Genomic DNA, 26858 nt, shown 5'->3' with positions numbered 1-26858 from the left:
AAAAATTAAGGTCATTTAATAAGAACTTTTTCTTCCCTCAGAATTTTTTTTCCCTTCATCCCTGTTTTGCATGAAGAGGTGGCTATTCTTATCAAGGCACATCCCTTACAAGCATTTTTAATCCCATCTTATCTCATCTTCTGGGGAATATTGCCTTCTCTATTATCTCCAATCTTATCCCAATCTTTCCCTATCTACTGATTCGGCTGTTGCCTATAATCAAGCCTGCCCATGTGTCTTCCCTTTCTTTAAAAACCCTTACTTGCTTCTATCATCCCTGGAGCTATCATATCTCTCTTTCCCCTTCTTAGCTAAATTCCTTGAAAAAACAAAATACATTTACTTCTTCTTAGTTGATTCTAAACTCTCTGCAATTGAACAGAAATTGTTCTCTCCAAACTCACCAGGGATCTCATAATGGCCTTTCCTCAATTCTCATCCTTCTTGATTTCTCTGTACTCTTTGACATGGTTGATCTCCTCCTTTGGCATATTCTCTCCTATGTGGGTTTATCTGACACTGCTCTCTCCTGGTTCTTTCCATCTACTTGATTGTTCCTTCTCATTCTCCCTTATTGGATCTTGATCCAGATCCCCTATGGGCATCCCCCAAGGTTATGTCCTTAGCCCTCTATATTATTTGTCTTGGTGGTCTCCAAAAATGTTCAGCTAAAATAACGGTTTGGTCATGTATACTTATTGTGTATCTAATTTATATTTTAATATATTTAACATCTACTGGTCATCCTGCCATCTGGGGGAGGGGTGGGGGGTAAGAGCTGAAAAATTGGAACAAGAGGTTTGGCAATTGTTAATGCTGTAAAGTTACCCATGCATATAACCTATAAATAAAAGGCTATTAAATTAAAAAAAAAAAAAAAGTGTTCAGCTATCATCTCCAGCCTGACAATTCCTAGATCCATAAATCCAGAGCTAATCTCATTCTGAGCTTCAGTTTTACATCTGTCTTTGGGAAATGCCCCGTTGAAGAGAGCTCATTATTTGCTACCCCTTTTCTCCAACCTTCCCTCTTACTCATGAGAATACCACCATTCTTCCAGTCAACCAGGCTAGTCAAAGTCATCCCTAAGTTCCCTCTAGCACTCACTCCACATATCCAACCTATTGCCCAGTCTTATCATTTCTGCTTCACAATGACCTCTCACATTCAGTTCCAAAAAGCTTAAGGCGTTTTTAAGCTTAAATAATTGAAATAGCTTTATAACCCTTTCTCTTGAATCACAAACCCTCTGCCCTTAAGCAGGTTCCCATCACCTCACGTCTCTACAATCTGTAAATGCTTTCTGGTTAGCCTCCGTTGCTCAGGTCTCTCCACTTAGCTGCCAAAGAGATTTCCCTAAAGTGTAGGTATGACTATGTCAGAGATACTCCCTGCCAAAGCTTCCATTTGGCAAATTTAATTGGCTCTAGAATTAAATAGAAATGCCCTTGTTAGGCATTTGAAGCTCTTCAAAACCTAGTCCCTTTCTACCTCTCTAGTCTTGTTATATTTTACTAACCCCATGTGCTCTATGAACCAGCAGCAGGTGGTATTCCTCACACATGTCATTGTATCTCCAATCACTCTGTCATTTCCTGGACTGGCAGTGCTCCACATCTGAAATGCTATCTTCCCTCACTTTGATGGCTTCCTCCAAGACTCAGTTCAAATCCCACCACCTGCAGGAGGACTTTCTCAGTCCCAGTCTCACTCCCAACCCCCACAATTCCCATCTTCCCATCTATGTATTATATATGTAAATAATTTCTCACAGTTAGCCTTCCCCACCTCAGAAGGTGAACTTCTTGAGGGCAGGCACTTTGTTTTTGCCTTTCTTTGGATTCTCAGGGCTTAGCACAGAGCCTGGAATATAGCAAACACTTCATAAATGCTTACTGAATAATCTATTTTCAACTCAATAATTCCTGCTTAATAATTGTCTTGTGTTATTTTAAAAATTACACTTACCATTATGTGACATCCCCACAGCAAGGCACTTCTGAAACCTGCAGTACTGACATTTATTTCTACTCTTTTTGTGGATCCGACAGTTCAGATCACACCGGTCATAGATAAGTTTCAAACGGATTGTCCTCCGGAAGAAACCCTGCAAAGGGAGATAGAGAAGTCCATCTTATGAGGTGTCAAAGGCCCCCGAAAGGATGCAGGGTACATGGTCTGGTGAGACATAGGCTGGTTGGGTCCTTGATCCTAGACCACCACGGATTTTCTGTGTGAACTTGCAAGTGCTCATTTAGGTTAAAGAGGGCAAAGGGAAAAAAGAAACAGACAAAAGACCAGGAAATCAAGGGAGTACCAGGTCTGAATTTTGGAACAAGTCACTAAATATAGTTCTGCCTTAGTTTGCCAAGCAATCAAATGGGGCAGCAAGTTGGCACAATGGTGCTGGCTCTACAATTATGAAGACCCGAGTTTGAGTCTGCCCTCAGATGTATCTGATTCTGGGCCAGACATTTAACTCTTTAACCGTAAAAATTGGATCATGAAAGCACCTGCATCCCAACATTGTCTTGAGGATCAAAAAAGATAATAATTATAAATATGAGTATAATAGTCAGCCATACAGTAGATGCTTAATAAATACTTTTTCTCTTCCCTCTCTTTATGAAATTGGGATAATACATATACTATTTACTTCATGAGGGTACCTAGGTGGTTCAGTGAATGGAGCAGTTAGGGACGACCAAGTTCAAATCCAACCCCAGCTGTGTGATCCTGGGCAAGTTACATTGCCTCAGTTTCTTCATCTATAAATGAGCCGGAGAAGGAAATGAAAAATCACTCCAACCAAGAAAAACCCACATGGGATCATGAAGATTTGGATACGAGTAAAAATCCTGAAACCTACTTCACAAAGCCGTTATAAACCTGAATGCATTAAATAAATGTGACCCTATTATCTATTTGCTTTAAAAAATAAAATTGTAAAATGGAGGACTGGATCCAGGGATCTCCAAGAGCCTTCCAGTTCTGTGTTTATGACCATATTCATCACAGGCCTAGCTCCATCTTGGGCACCCATTTGATTCTTAGCCTGATCAAGAAGGGTTCTGGATTCAATGTAATGAGAATAAACCACCATGTAATCAGTTTAACCTCCCTGCAAATCATTTCAGCCACAGGCCCCATCCTTCCTAACTGTACTAAGCGGTTTGGCAAAATGCGAGTGGTTCCATCCGAAGCTGTGATTGGGGCCAATAAAAATCCACATGTGGATAATTTTGAGGAATTCTCCCCATTGCATAATTTCCTGCAGAAATTCATTTCATTTATTTATGCAGGAGGGCCCTGTGTTACTGTAGCCCACAGGCATAAGAGTATAATAGGGAACAACATGCAAGAATTGACAGAATTCCCCAAGAAACTCAGCCCTGTCATGGAGGCAAAAGGGAAAGCCAAGATTCAGAGTGAAAAACACTTGGACACTTTCAGCAGCTCTGGGGGCAGGTGAGGCTGGACCAAGTGCTCTCTAAAGTCCTCTCCTGTTTTAAAATTCTATTAGTCTAGTTCTCCTTGTATTTGGTCTGGGTCTGGGAGTTCATCCATCAATGGAAGGCCTGGGGTGGAGAAACCATGCCCGCTGCTGCAGAAGGGAATGGCGACATACAGAAGAGACATATCTATTTCTCCTGAAACATGCAGCCTAAAAGATTCCTTGGGGATGCTAAGAAGCAAAATGTCTTGCCCATAGACAAACATGGCCTTTGAACTATAACTGACTAAGCAAAAATCAATAAGTATTTATTAAGTATTACTATGTGCCAGACACTGTGCTTGTTTCTGGGGATGCAAAGACACATGGGGACTTTATATTACCTTGTGGAGACATCATGTAAATATAATTAGTGGTGTGTGTGTGTGTGTGTGTGTGTGTGTGTGTGTGTGTGTATACACACACACAATAAAATGAAAAGTTATTTTGGGGAGGAAATGGTAGCAACTTGGGTGAGGGGGTGGTGTTGGCTCATGAAAAGCATAATTAGGAAAAAGCCAGAAATTTCACATGATACTGGGAAATGTGAATGATCCTGGAGAAAAAAAAAATAAGAGTGATCTGGTAGCTTTTAACTAGCCAAGTTTATTTTCATCTGATGACTTGTAAGCATTATTTTTCCAAGTTGGGGTGATGTGGTTGATAGATGAAGCTGGTTGTTTCCAAAGTATTGGGACAGTAAAGTTGAAAATCTCTCTCTCTGTGTCTCCGAGTTTCTCTCTCCCTTTCTCTAATCTTTGTCTTCCTCTCCCTCTTCTCTATCTGTTCTGCCCTCTCTCTCCTTCCTTCCTTCCTTTTTTCCCCTCTCTCTCCCCTGTAAGAACTCCTACTTCATGAACTTATAATATCCAATACTGATTCTGAACAGGAAGCCCTTCAGAATGAAAGGTCTGATACCCTGAACCCTGCTTCAATTAGGATGGACTTTGTCCCTTGTGGAAACATTTAAAGAACATCCACTTTATTTCCTCCCCCTAATTCATGAAATAAAACAAGCATTTCCATAGGATAGTATAATAAAAGCAGAACCAAGAGAATACTATACACAGTAAGAGCAATATTGTTTTAAGAATATTCTCTTTAAGATCTAACTCAGTTTCAATTGATCAAGGATGGACAGAAGCAGCTACAACCAGAGAAGGAACACTGGGAAATGAATGTAAACTGTTTGCATTTTTGTTTTTCTTCCCGGGTTATTTCTACCTTCTGAATCCAATTCTCCCTGTGCAACAAGAGAACTGTTCGGTTCTGCACAAATATATTGTATCTAGGACACACTGTGACATATTTAACTTGTATAGGACTCCTTGCCATCTAGAGGAGGGGGTGAAGGGAGGGAGGGGAGAAGTAGGAACAGAAGTGAGTACAACAAGCAATAATGTTGTTAAAAAAAAAAAATTACCCAGGCATGGGCTCCGTCAATATAATATAATATATTATAAAAATATAAAAAGTTATATATACAAAAGAATATTCTCTTTAGAGACTTTTTCTGCTCCTTAGAGGCATAGGGAGAATCCATTCTAGGTATGGTGAAGTATAAAAGGGAGGAAGAAGGTGGGAAACTCCCGCCTAAGACCTGGAAAGGTAATTAATTTAACTGATTCACACACTACGTACACAGGGAAGATGGTGTCTGGAAGGAAAGATCCTCACCAGATTGTGGAAGTCCTTGAGTGCCAGACTAAAGAATGCATATTTAATTTGATTAGTAATGGGGAGCATATGAGTGCATAGGGAAGATTATTCAGAAAGCAGAGTGATGGATGAATGGTAAATAGGAAAGCGTGGAGGTAGGGAACTGGTGAGAAGGCTATTAAGATGGTGGAGGTAAAAGTGTTAAATGGGAGCTTATACTGGGTTGCAGTGGGAATCACATAGGGAGAAATGTGCAGGATTTTGCAGCAGGTCAGATTTGGGGAAGGGGATGAGGGGGAAGGAGAAGCCAAAGATAATTGAGCAAATGAGCTTGGAAGGGTAAGAGAATGGTAGTGCTATCGGCAACCAAGGGCCACTGGAGAAGGAGTTATTAGTGAGGGAGAGCTCTGCTCCTTTCTGGGGGATGAAGCTCTCTAGAATTCAGCATCTCATTTCTTTAGAATGGAAGCCCTGGACAGAGAATCAGGAAAGCCAGGCTGCCGTCTCAGCTCTGCCCTTAATTTATATAAACTTGGGTAAGTAACAGAATGACAGCATCCCATTAACTGTGGTCAAGAGGAAGATAGAGCCCAAGCCTTGGATGGGACAGGAGTACTGACTACCGTTACTGCAGGTAAAGGATGCAGCAGAGTCAGGTGGACCGGAGTTCAAATGGAACCTCAGACACCTATCAGCTCTGGGACCCTGAGCAAATCACAAGACCTCTGTTTGCCTCAGTTTCCCTATTTGTAACATGCAACTATCTTATAGGGTTGTTGTGAGGATCAATGAGATTAAAATTATAAAGCGCTTAGCACAGTGCCTGGCCCATAGGAAATACCTTATAAATATTATGATGATGATTAATCTTTCACAAAAAAAAAATAAAATCACTCTAGGATTACTGTCAAATGGAAAAAGGATTAGCTTTTTTTCTGCTTGGCCCCAAAGGGTAGAACTATAGCAATAGGTAAAAACTGTGGAGAGGCTGATCTGGGTTTTAGAAAAGGGGGGAAAAAATCTTAACAACCTTAGTGATCCTAAAGTGGGATGGTAGGGCGGCTAGGCGGTGCAGTGGGTAGTGTGCCGAGTCTGAACCAGGCTACCTCATCTTCCCGAGTTCAAATCTGGCCTCAGACATTTAATAGTATGACCCTGGGCAAGTTCCTTAACTCTGTTTGCCTCAGTTTCCTTATCTGTAAAATGTTAGTTTAAACAGCAATTTATATCCCTCTACAAAGTTTATTACAAAGAATCATTCTGAACTGTAGGATATATCAGCTGGAAAAGCATTGAGAAACTATACAGCCCAATGCTCCCATCTTACAGATAAAGTGAGCCCACACAAAATAATATGTCTGCTTGAGGTCATAAAGCCACTTAACAATCGAGTTGACCCCAGAACCCGGGTCTCCTAGTACCCAGCAATGGCAGCCTGATTATCCACAGTTTTCAGTTTCTTTGTTTTGTCTTGCACAGAATATACTTTTGATCTTTTGATTTTATTTTATTTATTTTTAGGAGACAGGAGAAACAGCACTTATCCCACAGAGAGTTTATTCATGTTCAGTTTGTTCCAAGCACTGACAGGGAGCATACGTGCAAGTCATTCTATTTCTCTGAATTACTCTATTCCAAGAATATTTCCATGAGTGATTATTGCAAAAGAATGCACATGCTGAAATGTGGCTAGATTGATACGCTTGTCAATAAGGAGACAGAATATTACTTGCTTAAGCAGCTAGATAGAAATTTCTAAAATGGAAGGGAGATGGTTAGACTGGATATTATACTTGGAAGGAAAAAAAAATAAAGTTTTTGTTCTGTGTATTTTTCCCCAGTGGAAGAATCTATGTTTTTTTTTTTCTTTGTAAAATGCTCAAAACCTAAAAACCATGAAAAACATTTGCAATTGGGGAGACAAATGGTAAAGCAGAACTTTTCACCCAATGGTGTGGAAAGAATGGCCTGGGTTCAAATTCTGTCAATATCTTTTCCCTGCATGACTTGAGTCAAATAATATAACCATTTGGGGCCTCAGTTTCCTCACCTGAAAAGTAAGAGCATTGGACTAAATGACCCCTGGGGTACCTTTCAGCTCAAAATCTATGATTCTGTGATTCTTCCCTACATCCCATTCTGATGCCAGGAATTTAAAAATAACAACAACCATTGAATGTCAGGTTTTAGTGCAAAACTAAGAGACCAATGTACTTACTCAATTTTAGAGATTAAGAAATTTTCCAATTTTTAATAAAATAGTTTCTTTTCCCCTTTCTCTGCATTGCTGCCTTACTTTTCTCCATACTTAAAAAATGCTTTTCACTATACTCTGTAGCCATTACTGGGAGTCTGTTTCAAGATTTACCAAGGGAACCAGGATAAAGGCTCTGGATGGTCACGTCAATGCATCCCGTTGACTGTCTCCCTCACTATGAATAGAACAGAGAAATGATCAACAGGTTCTTTGAAGACAAAAAAAGAGAGATTCCCATTTTTACCTTGCAGCCTTCACAAGCATGTACACCATAGTGGAACCCAGAAGCTTTATCCCCACAGACTCGGCATTCGATGGCCATAAGGGAATTCGAGGACTCTTCATGAGGCTTATTGTAGAGCTGGGTTTTTTCTGAATAATAAGGAGGGGATGGGGGTTCCACTTTGATAGCACCTGCATATGGAAGAACATCGAAATGATCATGTTTTTAATTGGAAGCAAATTCTAGAGGGAGCATAAGACACTCAGAGAATTGCATAGCCTCATAACAATGTCAGGATTAATAAAGTGAAAATGGGAAACTTTGCACAGTAGAAATAATATCAAATTTAAAAAAAATTTAAAAGATATTTAATAAATGCTAGAATCTAGACTTGTTTATTTGTTGACATCTTAAATGGCCAAAAGAACTCAAGAGGCTAGGTCTCTTTAGGATAACTAGGTCTCTTTAGGACAACTTTCCCCTGTGGGTAAGAGTTAAGATTAGATTTTTAAATAGGATTATCATTTGCAAAAGGGAATTTGTTAACTTAGATTAATCTCTAAATTAGATGTGGTTTTATCTATTATTTATATCTCCTTCCCACAGTAGACAGAAGATAAAGGTGTCAGAACTTCATTCCTTACTTTTGAAATCATTGATCCTTATTGGAAGTCCATGCTTTCTCAGAATGTCTTATGATCAGTCAATCAATATTTGTTAAGCAGCTATTATGTGCCAGATACATACTATGCACTAAGATCTATTTTAATTTTTCCAACTCCCTTCATATACTTTTTCAACCCTTTGGGTCAGTAGCAAAACAGTAGCAAAAGTAGCAAAATGCCAGTTGTTATTCATGCCTTCCAAGAATTATCTTATTCAAAATTCTTTCCTTTCCTAACCCTGAGTTGAAATGACCTAGGGGGACACTGGGAATTTTGATGCTTGTTGTATTATATCTACCTATGGAATTAAAGTTCTATTTAGAATGCAATATAATTACACTCTGAGCAATGTGAAAATGAAAATAAAGTTCGTACTTGGGCATTCTTGGAGTTTCAGGTCATACTTGTAATCAGGAACCATGGGGTCAGCCCTTGTGAATGGAATGTCTTCATAATGTGGGGTGGAAATGCTGGAGAAGTCAACAGTGGTAAAGGGTTTGATGTCAAAAGAGTGGGAGTGGTCATCCATGACAGACAGATCCACGGAGCTGATCCCAAAGTTGGTGGGCCAAAATGGCATCTCTGTGTCAACCATGGCAAAGCCTGTAACCAAAAATGAGAACAATGATAAGAGTGTGAAGTTTAGAACTAAGCCCTCGAGCACAGCACTCTACAATGACATGGCTTTATGGGAAGAAAAGGAAGGGAAGGAGTTTTGACAGTGATTAATCTTTTTTAGGCAAAGACAATAATAGAAGTCTTATCTTCAGGAGCACTTACTCAATACCATTTTCCAAATTCGAGTTGGAGGGAAGAGGTGTTTAACACCTGTACCTTGTTGTCTCAAGACAATCTTAGAACAATGGTGCTGTGTACATGATTTCATAAACAGCCCTGCTCTCATTTAATTATATTGCAACTTCTATACTTCACCAATATAGGTCATTAATAATGAAAACAACAATAACTTCATGTCCACAAACTCCTTTGGTTTCTTAAAATCGAAGGCCCTAAATATATTCCCTTGATATGGAAAATGGAAAGAGAGAGACAGAGAGACAGAGAGAGAAAAACAGAGAGAGACAGAGAAAGAGAGATATATAAAGACAGAGACAGATACATACAGACAGAAAGACAGACAATCAACTGTAGTCTTTATAAAAATCATTTAGGTAGCTGAATGGAGAATATTCTGAGGTAGGGATACAAGCTAATAATAGTCCAGGTGAGAAGTGGTATGGTGGGTAGTTGTGTGAAGGGAAAGGAGACATGTGAAATACTGAGAAGGAAGAAATGAAAATGAGGAATTGAGAATAGCACTGGGTTACTAGGAGGATGTGATGTCTTTGACAGTATTAGGGGAGTTTAGAAGAGAGTTTCCTAGCTACAACACCTTTCCGAGTTTCCTCATCTGTGACATGAGAATAATAATATTTACACTACCCATATCATCTGTTTCTATAAAGAAAGCACTTTGGAAATCTGTAAATGTGAGTTACCAATATCTCTATAATGAAAACTAGCTTTTTTTTTTAAAAAGAGGAATCATTTATTATTATTAAGGTCAAGGTTTTCTTTCAGTAGCTAATAATAGTTAACATTTATATAGAACTTGAAGGTTTACAAAGCTCCTTACACATAGTATTCCATTCATAGCAACTCTGTGAACTAGATGCAATTATCATCCCCATTTTAAAGGTGAGAAAACTAAGTCTTAGAAGCCCAAATGTTTTGCCCAAGGTCACACAGCAGAATTTTAACTCGGGACTTGCCATATCCCAATTCAGCATTCTTTGCACCTTGCCACCCGGTTGTCTCACAGCACTTCCTTTTTATATATTTCCTTGAACAAGTTGAACAAGTGTGGGGGACACTGAGGATGCATTGGAAATAGATAAAAGAACTGAGAGCTACTGAGGATGAAAATCTAGCTTTGTGTTTTTAGAAGAAACTTCCCAGTGAAGAAACTGCTGATTCTTCAGAAGCCCTGGGAAGTAATGCTATTTAAATAAGTCAAAACAGAGCTGCCTCCCCAAGTTTTCTGCTCAGGATGCTGGATGACACATAGTCTTCTAAATCTCTGATGAGTAATCATGGCCGGTGAAATAAAGCACAGAGGCAGGCTTGATTCAGAGCATTTACACTGGACTTGTGACCCACTAGCTCCACTCTGTTAGACTTTGAACCTTTATATAAGAGGCATCTGTCTGACTTGGTTTACTTGGAACCAGCTCCTACTATTCAGGAGAGCAGCCAAAAATGTCAGTTATTACAAATTTTAAATTTTAACTCTTCTGTCAAGGATGAGGGGAGGGGACTGGGCTTTGGCGCTCTGAAATTAAGGGGGAAAAGACTGATGGGAAAGAGGGCATGGGCACTGGGGGGTGGTATTGTTAGTAGCTACAGTAAGGAGCCATTGGTTCACACTGGGAGGAACAGGAATGGAATGGTTTCCATAAGAGGGTCTTTCCTAGCTCCCTTTCAAATGTGGTGAAGTCCATCGATCTCTCCCTGAGAATAATACATTTAAATGCACCAAATAAAAAGTTAAGGTTATACACCAGAAGCCAATGATTTTGAAAGTTATCAAAATTAACAATACTGAGTGTGTGGACATAGGTGGAAAAATCCCTGCCCAGATTAAGTGGTAACAAACACATTCTCTGCCTCCTCAGTGATAAAAAGGTTTAAGAAAGAGAAGGAAGCACTCCCTGACCTTGACAGGGTAAAATACTCCATATCTAGAATGATCTGTGCCTGAAAGCACCTGATTAGACGGGAAATCAGCAATATTCAAGAGACCCTTCTCCCATGTCATTACAATACCGTGGTCCAGTGGGAAAAACAATGGGGTGGTAGCAGAACAAGTCTAGAACTCACTATGTTCTAGGTCATGTTCTTTTACTAAGAAGTTCTGTAATCTTGAACAAATTCCTTCATCTCTCTGAGTCTGGGTTTTTCTCATCTGAAACCTGAGGTGGAGGGATTTCCTGATCTCTGGGATCTCTTCTTGTTCTAGCATGTCGGGATTCTTTGATTCCATTCCTTATTTGATTTATTTCAATCTCACGAACAGAGGACCTGTTCTGAAAGGTTAGGGAACGGTCATGCTAAAATAAGTTTGAATTGGGAGTCTTTATGAAATAAACAAAGTGCCCAGAGAGCATTTATTTAAAGAGAGAGACAGAGTGAGAGAAAGAACTTTGAACATGCTACAGTGGTCCCCGGAGGGAATATTGGGCACTCACACTGTTCACATGTCTGAATGTCTATACAAACAAGAACCCAAACAACCCAGAGTTATCTGGATTATAGTGTAAACAGTACAGGAAAGGGGAATGTGTGTTGGTGATGGCTTAAAGGTCATCTCTCTTTCTCAATGACATCCAGAGAAAAGTCAATTTCTTACATGCTGAGAACTAATCAAAGATATTTCTCCTTTCAAAACTCACCTTCATTATGAAGCCAAAACCCATAAAGCTCTGCCATTATAATCCTCCTACCAACTCCCTTCAACTTTCTGTGTCCTCCCTCTATTGATTGGTTAATTTGTGTTGCATATGTGTGTATATATATTTTTAAACTTTCAAAACACCCTTGAGCTCAGTCTTAGGGGATATCAATTTCACCAGCTCTAACTAAAATCTTTTCATGTCCTAATGGATAGTTTCATGAATGTCAGGGTCAAATATATTTATTGCCCCATAGCCAACCTTCTGGTGATAATACTTCTCAAAGTTGGACCAGAGTACATGAAGGAAGTGAGATAAGTCTAGAAAAGAATGGTAGACGGGCAGTTAGATGGTTCAGGAGATAGAACATGAGACATGGAATGAGGTGGGAAGAAGGGAATGGGGAGGGAGGGAAGGAGAGAGGGAGGAAAGAAGGAAGGAAGGGAGAGAAGGAAAGAGGAAGGAAAGAGAAAGGAAAGAGGAAAGAAGGGAAGGAAGGAGGGAAGGAGGGAAGAAGGGAGGGAGCAGTAAGTATTGGGGGAGTACTGACAGACTACAGGCAGTCATTGTGCCTTTGTACCAGGGTCTAAGCATTGCACATGGAACTTAATAAATGCATTTTATGACTGGCATTTGCTGCTAAAATAATAGAATTTTAAGTTAAAAAGAACTTCGAAGATCATTTATCCCAATTTGTCAAATTTTTATTACTCCCAATGAGGGGGACTGACACCCAAAGAGTGATTTCCCCATAGTAGTACAGAATACAATCAGGATTTGAATCCAGGGCTTCTGACATCTGTATCACCATCTACATTGTGCTTCTTTCATAGCTCAGCAGAAAGAACATGATTAGGGCTTGTGTTTCACTGACATAGACCATGGCAACTACATACCATCCTAAAGCAGGCGTTCAGTGGAGGGTGCTCAAAGAAGGAGGAAAGAGTAGAAAGAATACTGAATCTGGAGTCTGGAGACTTCTATTTGAATTCCACTCTGCTATCTACTTACTGTGTGATCTTGGGCAAGGTCATGACTTAACCTATCACTTATTTTCCTCATCTCTCATTGGACTGGACAGCTTCTATGTATGAATTCATGCAACTCTAAATCGATGACCCATGAATACAAATCTATTTAAATTTTAAGACTCTCTGTCTGATTAATTGTTGTTATACAGTGATTTCATGACCACATTTGGAATTTTCCTAGCAAAGATACTGGAGTGGCTTGCCATTTCTTTCTCCTGCTCATTTTACAGAGAAGGAAACTGAGGCAAACAGGATGAAGTGACTTACCCAGAGTCATATAGCTAGTGCCTGAGGCTAGATTTGAACTTGGGCCTTCCTGACTTCCAGGCTGGAACTTTATCCACTGCATTACTTAGGTGCCTAATATTCCCACTGTAACTTCCTAGAGTACCCAGTGCACTTCTGTATTTGGAGTTGATTATATGAAGTCAGGTTTAAAATACATGTGCTAGGGGCAGCCAGATAGCTCAGTGGATAGATCTCAGTCCAAATTTAGCTTCAGACATTTAATAGCTGTATGAAGGGAGGGAGGGAAAGAAGGAAGGAGGGAAAGAAGATCGAAGGGAAGGAGGAAAAATGGGAGGGAAGGAGAGAGGGAGGAAAGGAGAGAGGAGGCAAGTTATTTAATCCCAATTACCTCCAAAATAATAAAATAAAGTATATGTGCTTAGGATCACAGAAACAGGATTTTAAGAGTTGGAATCATTCTTAGTAAATCATTAAAATGCTGTGTTAGGGGAAAAGATATGAAAAAATCAGGGCTAAAGAAACAACTGGCTGATAACTAATATACTTGGCTTAAATCATAAAAAAATCTTTAAAAGCATATTTAATATCATGAAACAGGAAAAATTTTAGTTTACCCATAATAAAAGGTAAAACATTATCTGGATTGGAATAAGCACATATGTAGCACACATGATGTGTCAGACACGGTTCTAAATGCTTTTTACAAATATTACCTCATTTGATTCTTATAATAACCCTGTGAGGTAAGTGCTATTTTATTGTTTATTTGTTCCCCACTCCTCATGACCCCATTTGGGGTTTGCTATTTCCTTCTCCAATTCATTTTACGAATAAAGATACTGAGGTAGATAGGATTAAGTGACATGTCTAGGATCATACCACTAAATGTCTGAGACAAGATTTGACAGATCTTCCCAATTCCAGGCTTAGCACTCCACTCCCATTTGACTCTTAACTGTTAAGTTTTACTAAGTTTTAGAACTTTCTAATAATAAGATTCAGTGTTAAATTTTGCAAGTAAAATGCAAATTTGGGAATAATTCTATTATTAACATGTAATCTCTGAAGTCTCTCAGACAGTGATCTCAATGGGCTGGAATAGGACGGGATAAGATGATTCTGGCTTTGTTAAGTAGGTGAGAAAATAACCAGTCCACTCTGTGGCCTCTAAGAAAACATTTTTCCTAGATGGACATTTCTCTCCAATTGCCTATTCATTCTTCCTTTTCCACGCAGCCCAGTCTCTTTGCTCTGGACACCCTGACCTAACAGCATTGCACCATGGAACACAGTTACCGAGAGAGGCACAGAGATTCTCTGCACATTTTTATTTTATTTTGATTTAGAGAAGGGTCCAAGGAGCCTGCTTCTAATTTGGTCTCTAGCAAACATAAGCTACTGTTTCTTGCCAAACTGTAAGTCGAGTAGGTGTTTTCTGTTACTCAGTGCAATTATCCATGAAAGGACAAATGAACAAAATATTTGCATGAATAACAGGCCCCTTTCTCAGGGACATGCAACCATGTCTCAATTCTCCAGCTGGGCGACACCGAGTCTTGTTGCATCAGGGCATTGCCCAGCATTTCACAACCATTTGATATGTTTCAAGCAGAGAGACTGAAAATAACATTTTCTCCCACCTTGCAATGAAGGGTATGGGTTTGGACCATTTATCTTAGGCCATCAAATTTGGCCTTAAGCTGTATAATGACCAATGAGCAGATTTTCAAAATTCACCAACGCAAAATTAATTTTAACTTAAAAAATAGGACAATCTGATAGGCACCATCATCATTTGTGAGAAATTGGAAGTGGAGAAAGAAAAAGAATAGAATGTCAACTCAGAAATTAAGCACCAGAATACTATGGTTTGATTGCTTATTTCTTTGTAGGGAATAATCAACTGAAAATCTTTGATTCTTTTCTGAATTCAATAGATTTTGCCAAGAGCACCTAGTCCTGCACTTCCACATCACTCTTAGCTCCTTTGTTAATAAATGCAAGATAACCAGTAGTTTTAGTGAAATAGTGATTTGTTGGAGGGGCAGAATTGCTTGCTAGAAAAAAAAACACACCTAACTGTGACACTTCCAAACCCAGAGAAGTGACCTTAAGGAGTCTCTTATTATTGTTATTATTTACTTAATTAGGAGCCACTGATTCCATTACTTTTCATTTCCTGGTACACTCATCAATTGATTTTATGGTCTAGTACTCAAAGTAGAAAGCTTACACTCATTTCTCCAACTCCAATTTATTCTGTCTGGTTCAACCATTTGGTTGAATCATTCTGTTACATAAAGTAACTTGTCCAGTAACAACTGTACAGCTCCCTTGTCACCATGTGAGGTGATTCCCAGAGAATTCTAAGGGAACTCAGAGATCATTAAGCCCAGACTTAAGAGCCTTCATATGAGAAAATGGGGGACCCCAAGTGATGAAGCAATGGTTCATGGTCACACTGATAAACTTCTTAACAAGGTCTAGCACTCAATTTATCTGATCTGACTCTGCCACTCATGAAGTCCCCTGTCCTACTTTACCATTCTTATGAATGATACCTCTAGCTATTAGTGCCTAAGTCAACCTTTTACACACACTATGTTTATCTTCCATGTACTGATTTATACACTGGGTCTTCCCTAATAGAATGGAAATGCCTTGAGGGCAGAAACAGGACTTGCTCTCTTTAAATCTGTATCCTAGTTTTAACACAGTGCCAGACGCTTAATAAATATTTGTTGATTGACTGGCCAATTAGTTACATAGAATATTGCTTTTTCCATGTATTCAGATGTTAATTGGTTTCTAATTATTCCAGAGATATAATTTGCTACATATAAAAATAGAAATTACATTATAAAAGAATACTTTAAATTACATAACCTTATAAAATAATTGTAAGTTATTTTTGAAATAAAAATAAAATTGAAAGTTTAAAATTTAAAAATTTCAATTAAAAAGTTAAAATTTAAAGCTCAGAGAATAGGAGTATTTTGATCAGTTGATCTTTCTGGTTAACTAAGGGTTGTATCAAGTCTCTTTTCCTTCCTTAACAAGTCCAGCACAATAATATATATTAGATTATATTTTATCTCCCACCTTCATGAATTCACAATGATACCATCCCATATTGACAATGTATTCCTTCATCTCTCACTCTAAAGATCTTTATCTTCCTTTAGACCTCAACTTGTGTCATTGCATTATCTTTCTTCAAGTTAATTCGTATTTATTTATCTGTGTTTTGGTCATAACCCACCAGAAGAAGATACCCTTTTCAAGAGGAGGGACTTTTGGGTTTTTGCTTCAGTGTTTCTGCTGCCTAACAGTGCTGCTGAATTATAATGAAGGAAGGAGAACTTTTCAATACACTTGAAAACCATCATTCTAAATGCTACTCTCACTGGGTAGTCCTATGTATTTTTGTTGTTCATAGTTTTTTTTTTTTTTTTAATCATGTTCAACTCTTTTAATGACTCCATTTGGGGTTTTCTTAGCAAAGATATTAGAGCAGTTTGACATTTCCTTCTCAAACTCATCTTACAGATGAGGAAACTGAGACAAACAAGGTCATATAGCTCGTGAGTGTCTGAGGCTGGATTTGAATTCATGAAGAAGAGTTTTCCTGATTCCTTGTCCAATGCATTACTGTGTCACTTAGCTGCCTGTGAGTATAGATATAAGCAGTTAGATGGCACAATACAAAGTATGTTGGATCTGGAATCAACAAAATCTGAGTTCAAATCCTTTTTTGGACACTTATTAGCTATAAGTATCTTGGTTCTACACAAGTCATTTAATCTGTTTGCTTCAGTTTCCTCCATGTAAGATGGGGATAATAATGGTACCTACTTCTCACAGTTGTTATAAGAATAAAATTAGTTAATATTCGAAAAACAAAACAAAACAAAAAAAGCTACACAAATACAGATCATCATCATCAATTACTATTATTATTATACCAAATGTGTACTATTCTTAGCATATACCCTGTAAATTATCTTTTAAAATAAAATCCTGGCATCAGCCAATTATGATGCCCTTTACACCCTTCCCTCCTCTCCCCACTGTTGAATATAAAGAAAAAGGTGGAAAGAGGCCAGGCTGAGAAAAGTTCTAAAATGACTAATAAAGAATCTCATAGTATCCCAGTGATTTCACTATTTGACTTTAGGTCTTTAACGTAGTTACACACAATAAAAACCAAATCAACACACCCTGTCTCAAAGGTTCACAAATTGCATTCTCTACTGCCAGCAAACAGAGGAACAGGACTTAAGAGATCAACGAATCCAATTCTTTTAATTTTTAAGCCCAGAGAGGAAAATTGACTTGTAAATGATCCAATAGTTTATTGTGGTTTTCTGCTCAGTTGGTTCTTTCTCTGCAATAGTATATTCTCCCTCCACATGCATATATCATTATACTGTGTGTATATAAATACACACATATTCACACACACACGTATATGAGTTTTCTGTGAGTACATCAATGTGATTTGTCTGACAAGTGAAGAACTCCTTTTTATTGTCTACATCTATGATTTTACCTGTGTAGAGAACTTCAACTACAGCAGCTGTCTATATCTTAGAGCCTTCGAGAATTTCTTAGAGATTGAGAGGTTTAATTATTGCTGATGGTCACATAATTAGTTTCAAGAACAGATCTTGAACCTAGTCTTGAACTACATATGCATCTTTTTTCTCTTCCTTTGAGTTATTTTAACAATTTTGCCACACATTCAGGTACTTCTGGGATTATCATTTTGAAAAGCTTGATTTGCAACCATTAAACAATCCACAAGAGCACTGTGTTGGACCCTCTAAGAAAAAGGAAAGAATTATCCAATAAGTGCCTCAGTTGAGCCAGGAAAAATTCTAAGTGCTGAGGATGAAGATGAAAATGAAACAGAGTCTATCCTTGGGGAGCTTACATTCTGGAGGAAGGGAGATGTACACACACAAAAGTATGTGAAAAATTAAAATAAGATCCCCAAAAGGGAAGGAGCACATTGCCTGCCCACAAAAATCTCACAATTGAATTGGAAAGATTATACTAATATAAAACACAGGTATTTTGTCATCATGAACTAGGATTATAGATGCAATAGAAATTCATGGAATCCTGAGACTTCTGCTTAGAAGGAACAAAAATATCCTAAGCATATTTTTATAAGCCTGCTAAAGAAGATTACATATGACTAATGAGAAAACAGTTCTTTTTCATATATATGAAATATACATGTTTATACAAATATAAATAAAAGAAGGAAAAAATCAGATTCAATATTTTTGACAATGAAGGTTATTGAATTGAAAATTTATTCAAATGAAAGGACTTTCTTTTTATTTTTCTTTGATCAATTTATTTTTCTGATGGCAGAGGTTTTTGTTAGTGAAAAAAGAGAATTGAATCACATACAGAGAAAATGGAATTTGGATGCCATAAATTTAAAAAAGATAGAATTCTTTAGTGCATCAATCTTCCTTCTATTATATAAGAACAGTACAATTTCATACCCTTTTCCCTTTACAGTATTACAGTACTGAGAAATCTAAATTCATTGGTTCTGCAGCTTGATTTTCCCTATGTGTATTTCTGAGCTTGGCTTTGGTGAGAGCCAAAGCATTCCAGTGTACATTTATGTATTAATTTCTTTCCATTAAACCAGAAGGCACTCGCTGCAAAACCTCAAATTTGGTTTTCTTCAGGGCTTACTGAATGTTTCCCAGATCACAACTCTGTTTTTACGCTTCCTTTGACTGTAGTTTTTTGGCTTAGGCCACACCTTGGCATGAGTTGCCTGCCAGTCTCTGTATTGATAACTTGCACAATGCAATCCTGAGGCTTTAAAAAAATCCAAAGATTAGAGGATAATGCCTTCATGCACATTAATTTTTGCCTCCTTAGCTGGAACTTCATGCCATCTTTCCCATGACAGGCAAACTAAATTAAAGACTGGTTCTCCTGCCAACATTCGCTTTCTGTATTTCTAAAGAAAGGGAATCCAAATCACCTAGTAAGAAAAGAAGGTGGACTGGGTGCCTTTGGAAGCAGTTATTTGGTTTACAGCATTCCCTGCTGCCTTTTTTTCTGGTAAATACACTTGCCCTGAAAAAAGAACAAGACTTGAAATATATAAAAAGAAATTGGAATGGTTTAATCCTTCAATGTGTCTATCACACTGGGCTTCACTTATTCATGGCAGAAAGAGGCAAAATGGAGAGAGAAGTCGAGGGAGAAGAGGAAGAGAAAAGAGTATTATAAAATAGTTTTCACTGGGTTCAGAAATGGGACAGTAGAATGAAAGCCATTTAAAAAGGAACCAAAGATGTCTCCTTCTTGCTCTCTTTCACTGTTTTAGGAACTAGGGGGAAAAAAGCTCTAGGGGCAAAGTGGAAGGAGGAGAGGAAGAGAAAAGGGTATAATAGAATAATTTTCACCTGGCTCAGAAATGGGACAGTAGAATAAAAGCCATTTTTTAAAAAAATCAAAGATGGCTCTTTCTTGCTCTCTTTCACTATTTTAAGAATTTGTGTTTAAAAAAAAAAAAAAGCTCTAGGACAGTTGGGGAGAGAAAATGAGAAGGAAATTGTGAATAAGACCTTAGAGATAGAAATTAAGTCAATATCATGTGGAGTTTTGGGGGATCAGGTCTCAAGATCCATACTGAGTCTAGCAAAGGGAGTTATCATCCTTAGGCTAATTCTTTTCCCCTTCTATGACTCCATGTTATTCCCAATGAATGATGTTATGAGGACAGCAGCTTTTAGTAACATGAACAAATACTTTCAACCCAGTAAAGGATACTTATTTGGGCACTCACTGGTTCACAGGCTTTAAGAGCTATGTCACAAAAGTGATATTAAAATATTAAACTTATACTTTAACACCTTTAAGGAGCCAGCTGAGTATTTCCACCATCAATGAAGATTTTTTTTTTTTGCCTTTATCCCTTGGTAGACAGTCTTAAGGAGATTCTATAGTATTCTTTCTTTACCTAGAAGACAACATTCTGCTGTTGAGGCTCTTTGATCTGGACCCTGTTGTTTCTTGGAATACAGATATTCGGATTACATTTGGGTTGTTGGACTGGAAAGATTAGCGTCTTCCTAGAAATTGGAGAAGCTGTTTCCATGACATAACCTTTGAGAACCATTGAGCAAATCTCTCCCCCACGATGGTGAACATCAGAGGAGGATTTTAATCCTCAAATGTATCCACTTAATATTCATGAGTCCATTTTAGTAAGAATGCCATGCTAGCAAGAATGAGATACTGTGGAACAAATATGGATCTCTTTTCTTTGAAGCTGGGTAAGCGGCAAAAATGAGGAAATAATAAAAGTTTTATCAGTGCTGAAAAGCTAGATTAAACCTTACATAACCAGTGGGAAAAGTAAAATAAGATGAAATAATGAGCAAAGCCTTGGAAATCCATCTGACTGCAAGGAAGTCTTCTCTCAAAAACTGAATGAATAATGAATATATAAATGAAAAAGCACTTATGTACCAAGTACCACAGTGCCAGGGATAGAAATAAAAATAAAATAAAACCAGGGCAGAAATTACCCTCAAGCAGTTTGCATTCTATTTGGGGAATTAATATGTATTAGGGAGTGGTAGCCAGGTAGGAGTGTTTTGATTTTGAGCTTAGCTCCTAGCTTCTTCCACAAAATCTCCAGCTAGACAGTTCAGCCTTTAGGATTGAGGGAGGGTGGGTAGAAGAGGCCATCATCTGTGGAGGACGGGAACCAAGGATGAAAAGCTAAGAGCAAAAGGAAAAACTCAAGGGTAACAGGGACAGGTATAGTAGGAAGGGGCTAGACACAAGGGAAAGAGATGAGAGAGAAGAGGCAATGGGAAGGCTGGGGACAGATATGTGGTACCTGAGTGTGGACAGCCGGAGTCTCTCCATGCATTAATTCTTCTGCTTTTACTTGGAGATTGTTTTTATAAAAGATTCTTTTTTTTTTTTGGGTGGGGGTGGTGATAAGAGGAGACCGGCTAAGGTGATGGAGCACCTAGCAGAGGGGCTAGAAAGTGAGCAAGAGAGCACAATTCTCAGTCTTGTAAAGTTAACAAAAATGTTTTTTGGAATGCAGATTCTGCAGAATTCTTTACATAAAACTGAATTTGCTTAAAGTGACTTTATATAAAGCTAGAACTGTATCCTCAAACAGTTTCCTCCCTAAGAAAAGTGAACTACCTGAGGAAAAGGATTGTTACACTTTTATCCTGGCATTCATGGTAGCCCCCCTAGCCAGGTTTGTAGATAGATTGCACATCAAATACTCAACTGATTATTTGCTTCTTGGGCTTTAATACACTGAAAAGATGTGCAACCAGAATTCCATGAATCAGGGTTTATGGTCGTGAAAAGAATAAGAATTCATATTGTGCCTTTATGAAAGAAAATATACTTAGAAGTAAGAAAAATTGTAACTTTAAGCCAGATCTATAGTGTTTATATGTAGATAGTTATATTTTAGAAGTAAACACACAATAAAATATTTAACAGAGTCTAAATAAGAATTTCTTAACATTTTTGTGTTATGGACCCTTTTAGCAGACTAGTACAGCCTAAGGACCCTTTTCAAAATGTTTTGAAATTCATACAATAAGACTCAACTCAATCGACCAATCTAAAATAAAACAAGTTCAAGGATTCCTGTTCTAACTGCAAAGGCCTATATCAAGTATTATGCTTGGATCAGCCAATAATATTTTGAGATACTTTATTTATATTGAATAAATTCAGAGGTTAGAATTTGTCCAACTGACAAATATTGTGGTAACACTGGCTGTTCTTCATATAAACATATTAGGCTCCTTCCTAAATCTTTAAGAGTTAAGAACATAAATGACATTCAAATGAAGATGTGAGCCTACTCCCTTCCCTTCCCCAAGGGAAGGTTCCCTGGTATTTTTTGGTGTCAGTAGCATCCAGACCTTCAAGGGCCCTCGACTGGATTTCTTACCTGAGCTACCCTTCACCCAAACTTAGGCTGCTGGCCATAAAGGGAGAACCAAAAGAAAAAAAAAAGCAAATGGCTCAGTAGAAATTCATCTCTGCTATGAAAAGAATCCTCTGTTTACATCTCATTGGATGAAAAAGCTCTTTTCTAAGTTATTTTGAGGGTAAAGATTTTGGGGGCAAAAAAGATGTGTTTCTCTAAACAAGATCAGATAGCAGGAGCCCTTGAGTAGCTGAAGCAAGAAATATAGTCTGGAGCAATAAAAACAAATAGCATTTTCCCCTCTTTCTATGTAAAGCTAAAAGACCACACTGCCTTTATCAACCTAATTTAATCAGTTAATAAATGGACTGAAAGAATCGGGCATCTGTAATATGCTTAAAAATATCCTTTGTTCAATCACTGATCCTGATTTTTCATTTAAGAAATAAAGATGAAGGGGCTGAATTTTAGAGGAAGAGATGGAGCCCAAATATACCTCCAAGAACCAAAGAACTGGGATGTAAACACTGAATGATAATCAGAAGGACTTAGATGGCCGAAGGGATGAAAGAAAACATTAGGCATGGTGAGGGGCATGTGTTTGGGTTATTTCTGAGATAATGAAGATATACATTAGCCTTTCTAGAGCAGAGGGGATAATTCTGGATAGTGGCAAGAAATAAGATGGCACAAAAACGTGGAGCATTCATATTAAAGATCCATGGAGAGTTGATAGGTTTTCCAGAGCTTAACACAATACTTGCTCATTAACAGACTAATAATGAAAGCAGTATTTGAGGAAGGTTTATCTACCCATGATGGATTGGGAAGGAGGAGGAAGAGGAAGCCTGGTAGGTCAGTCAGGAAGCTATTGTAATAATCCTAACATAAGATAATAAGGGATAATCCATATGTAGGTAATCAACAATTAACTGTACTCAATTTACTTTACAATGTAAACCATGAGCACCAACTACCACTTGTGGGAACCTACTGCATTAGAATCTGTTGCTCACCTCACATTTGCATGGGTGTACTCAGGTAGCCATTTGGCCCTAATTTTGAGGTCAGCAGGGGTGGATTGCAGATGAATCAGGCAGAGGTACAATTTCTGTATCTTTAACCTGGTTCAGGTGCAAAACTGCACCCACAAGAAGAAGTAATCTGATGGAGGCTTCAAGACAATTTGGCTCTATTTAAATGAACGTGAATCATCCTTTGCCAAAGATGCTTCCATGACTGGACCCTATTGTGCTGGGGAAGCCTGTGCTATAGCAACCAAAGGGCACGTTCAGAACTTGACAGCCTCTGAAGAGCAGCACTGGTAGGTGGCCTAGGAGGAGGTGAAAACAAGTTTCTGACAAATTCCTTGGTCTTTGCTTCCCGAATAGCCAAAGCTTCTGGGAAAGAAGAGAAAGGAGTAAGTCCTCCTTCCTTTCCCTACAATGTGTTGTGCAAATTCAGAATTAAATCATAGGGAAACATAAAATCTTAAGTGAGAGGTTGACTAAAATATGACTTCTATAAGTTATATTGTCAATAACCCACTTTTTGCATGCAAACAAGCATTCTTTAAATGTTTGGGGTTTTTGGGGGTGAGGGGGCATCTTATCCTGTGATAACTCCAGGAAACTGTCAAGTAAGGAAATTCCCTCTATCAAAACAGATCAGCACCTGTTCTACCATTTAGGGTCTCTGAGACTCTTTCCTGAGATGCTGAGATGCAAGTTTCCACAGCTAGAACCTGGTCAGAGGCCAGCTTCACTTTCAAGGAGGCTCTCCCTCCACCAGGCAAGGCTGCCTCTATAATGGTGATTTATCTTTCAACTCCAAGTCTGAAAGGTATAGGAAGAAACAAAGATAGAGAAAGGAATAGTTGTCCTGGGAGAATCCTAAACAGTTTTATTTGTTCTGTACTCTAAAATGGTAGTCACAAAAACATATTCTACTCATGAGTCACAGCAATTCTCATAACACTTAAAAGTTTATATATATATATATATATATATATATATATATATATACATATATATATGTATATATATATATATACACCCACACCCACATACACAATCATTCTAATTCCCCCCCCCTCTCTCTTTCCTTCTGTTTTTAGGAAGCTCAGTGGCCTTAGACTTTAACTTAAGTTCAAACCTGACCTCAGACGCTGCTTAGATGTATGGCCTTAAGCAAGTCACTTTGCCAAAGTTTCCCCAACTACAAAATAATACACATTATTATTATTATTATTATAATAGCACCTATTTCCAGATTGTCATGAGGATCAAATGAAAGAATATTTTTAAAGTGCTTTGCAAATCTTTAATTGTTATGTTAATATAGTTAACATAATAAAATAACAACTATTATTTTAGAGATGAGGACACTGAGGGTCAGTCAAGTGACATGATTTGCTATAATCATGCAATGAAATCAGTGCCAGAACCAGGTCTCCTAATTCCAAGCCCATGGCTCTTTCCAAAATGTCAAATAATGCAACCCCTTCATTTTAAGGTCTATTCCCCTTTAGCTGTTGTCTATTTTTTCCATTTGTCTTGGGTCAGTATTTAAGTAGAAATGAAACAGAGCTTGCGGGTTGGTGATAAAGGATGATCTCAAGAGGCTGAATTCTTTTTCTCTGAATAATGGTACAACACATATAGCCTATATCAAATTGCTTACTATTTTAGAGAGGGAGAAAAATTTGGAACTTAAAAAATTTTTTAAATGAAAGTTAAAAATTGTCTTTACATGACATTTATTTAAAAATAATAATGTGCAAGATTGGGCTTATAGGGAGGAGAAAAAAGGAATTGGAATTACTTTTTTCTTCTTTCTTGTCATTGCTTCCTTGTATTCTGGACTATCCTTGCCCTTCTCTGACTGCCAACTCCAGTTTTATGAGCATGGATACTGTCATCCACTGTCACAAGAGAAATGGCTATGAGAGAAGGAAGGAAGGAAATAAAGGGTAGACTGGAAGAGGAAAGTCAAGTCAATGAGAATAAGGATTTATGTTAAGCAAGTCTAGGCTTTAGTTCCTACATGAAAAGGTGGTAGTGGGGAGAATCCCTCCTATTTAAAGAAATAAATTTAAATTTATTATTTAAATAAATAAAGAAATGCTTTGACTTACATGAACTGATGCTAAGTGAAATGAGCAGAACCAGGAGATCATTTTACATGGCAACAACAAGATTATATGATGATCAATTCTGATGGACGCAGCTCTCTTCAACATTGAGATGACTCAAACCAGTTCTACATGTTCAGTGATGAAGAGAGCCATCTACACCCAGAGAAAGAACCGTGGGAACAGAGTGTAGTTCACAGTATAGCATTTTTACTCTTTTTCTTCTTGTTTGCTTGCATTTTATTTTGCTTCTTTTTTTTTTAAACTGGTTTGATTTGATTTTTCTTGTGCGGCACAATAATTGTATAAATATGTATGCATATATTGGATTGAACATATATTTCTACCCTGTTTAATATGTATTGGACTACTTGCCATCCAAGAGAGGGCGTAGGGGAAGAGGGGAATTGGAACACAAGGTTTTTCAAGGGCTAATGTTGAAGAATAGTCCATGAATATGTTTTGAAAAATAAAAAGCTTGAAAAGAAAGAGTAAACAATATTTGATGAAATAAGAGTAAACAATAAAGTAAAAAAAATAAAGAAATGCTCTGATTTTATAATTCTGATCATTAGAGAGAAAGTGAGAGGAGTTTCTAGAAACCATTCATGTGATATTTTTCCGCCCTAGAATTTCAATGATGCTATATCAGCTTGTGAAACCTTCCAAAAATACCTTCTTTACTGATTACTGAAGGTGATGGGGAGAGAACTTCAGCAGTCACTTATGGAAAGACATTAAGGAAGAATGTTAAGAACAATGAACTATTTTTAATTTTTTAAATTAAATTAAATTTAATTATTTTTATTTTTATTTTCAGTTAAAAATTCTATCTCTTTCTACCTCTCCTACACCCATTGAGATGACAAAAAATACAATATCCATTATACAAATGTAATCTTCCTAATATATTTCCACATTTACCATGAAATTTATTTTTTAAAATATTAATCTGCATTGTGAAGCAACATTTCTCTCTCTAGAGGTGGCTAGCATTTCTCATCATGAACCTTTTAGCATTCTGATGGAGTTGTATTGATCAGAATTACTAAGTCTAAGAACAGTAAGTTTTCAAAGACAAAATATAAAGATGTTATTACAAGTGTACTGAGCAAATTCTCAGCTGGTTAATAATCCCAAATCTAAACCACATCTCCCTTTCTCTTGCCTTTGATATTATTACCCAGCCTGCTCATCTGGTTCCAGGAAAAAGAACATTGGAAGACATAGTTATCTCCCACTTAGAATGTAAGCTCCTTGAAGTCAAGAATGGTATCTAATTCTTCTGGCTCTCTTCCTTTCTTTCCACAAAATACTTTGCCCATTTAATAAATGTTCATTGAAAGAAAGAATGAACACAAGCATCGCCATTTTTAATGAGATTAAAGAGTTATTTCAGCAATAAGGAACCTAATTTTAAAGATACACCGCCATGGCAGCAGCAGGAACCCTATAAGTAACCTAAGTTATAAAAGGGATTTCATTTTTCTAAGTTAGAGACAGCTGTGGCACAATGGATGGAGAAGTAGCATTCTAATATTTTACAGTTAGTGGGCAATAGAGATACATCCAAAGTCCAGGTCTTCTAACTCTAATAATAACTAGCAGTTCTGGGTCCTGGGGCAAAAGTGACAAAATTCATGTGGGGTAGGGATGGGAGGGAATGAAGAGAGGGATAGGGTGGACCTGGCTGAGGATACAGAAAGGTTTTAGGATTCCATTTCAGAAAATGAG

The 26858-nt window shown here is 37.7% G+C and overlaps 1 protein-coding gene across 5 annotated transcripts in view; it reads right to left on the bottom strand.

Moving 5' to 3' along the window:
* The window catches only part of PPARG (peroxisome proliferator activated receptor gamma), a 162656-nt gene that overhangs the window by 59450 nt on the left and 76348 nt on the right, over nucleotides 1-26858 (bottom strand). For 4 of the 5 annotated variants that reach the window (XM_023498195.2, XM_023498197.2, XM_031955345.1 and 1 more), the window contains exons 3-5: nucleotides 8673-8900; nucleotides 7654-7823; nucleotides 1969-2107 (exon numbers count right to left, since the gene is read on the bottom strand). In XM_023498195.2, the coding sequence (XP_023353963.1) occupies nucleotides 1969-2107; nucleotides 7654-7823; nucleotides 8673-8892 (529 nt within the window). In that variant the 5' untranslated portion in view covers nucleotides 8893-8900. Of the gene's footprint in view, nucleotides 1-1968; nucleotides 2108-7653; nucleotides 7824-8672; nucleotides 8901-26858 lie in introns of those variants that run through there. The other variant, XM_031955356.1, reaches the window with a different exon arrangement.

Source organism: Sarcophilus harrisii, chromosome 1 (assembly GCF_902635505.1).
Source record: "Sarcophilus harrisii chromosome 1, mSarHar1.11, whole genome shotgun sequence".
Taxonomy (NCBI): domain Eukaryota; kingdom Metazoa; phylum Chordata; class Mammalia; order Dasyuromorphia; family Dasyuridae; genus Sarcophilus; species Sarcophilus harrisii.
The sequence above is the reverse complement of the archived record's forward strand: the minus strand, read 5'-3'. Positions and strand labels throughout refer to the sequence as shown.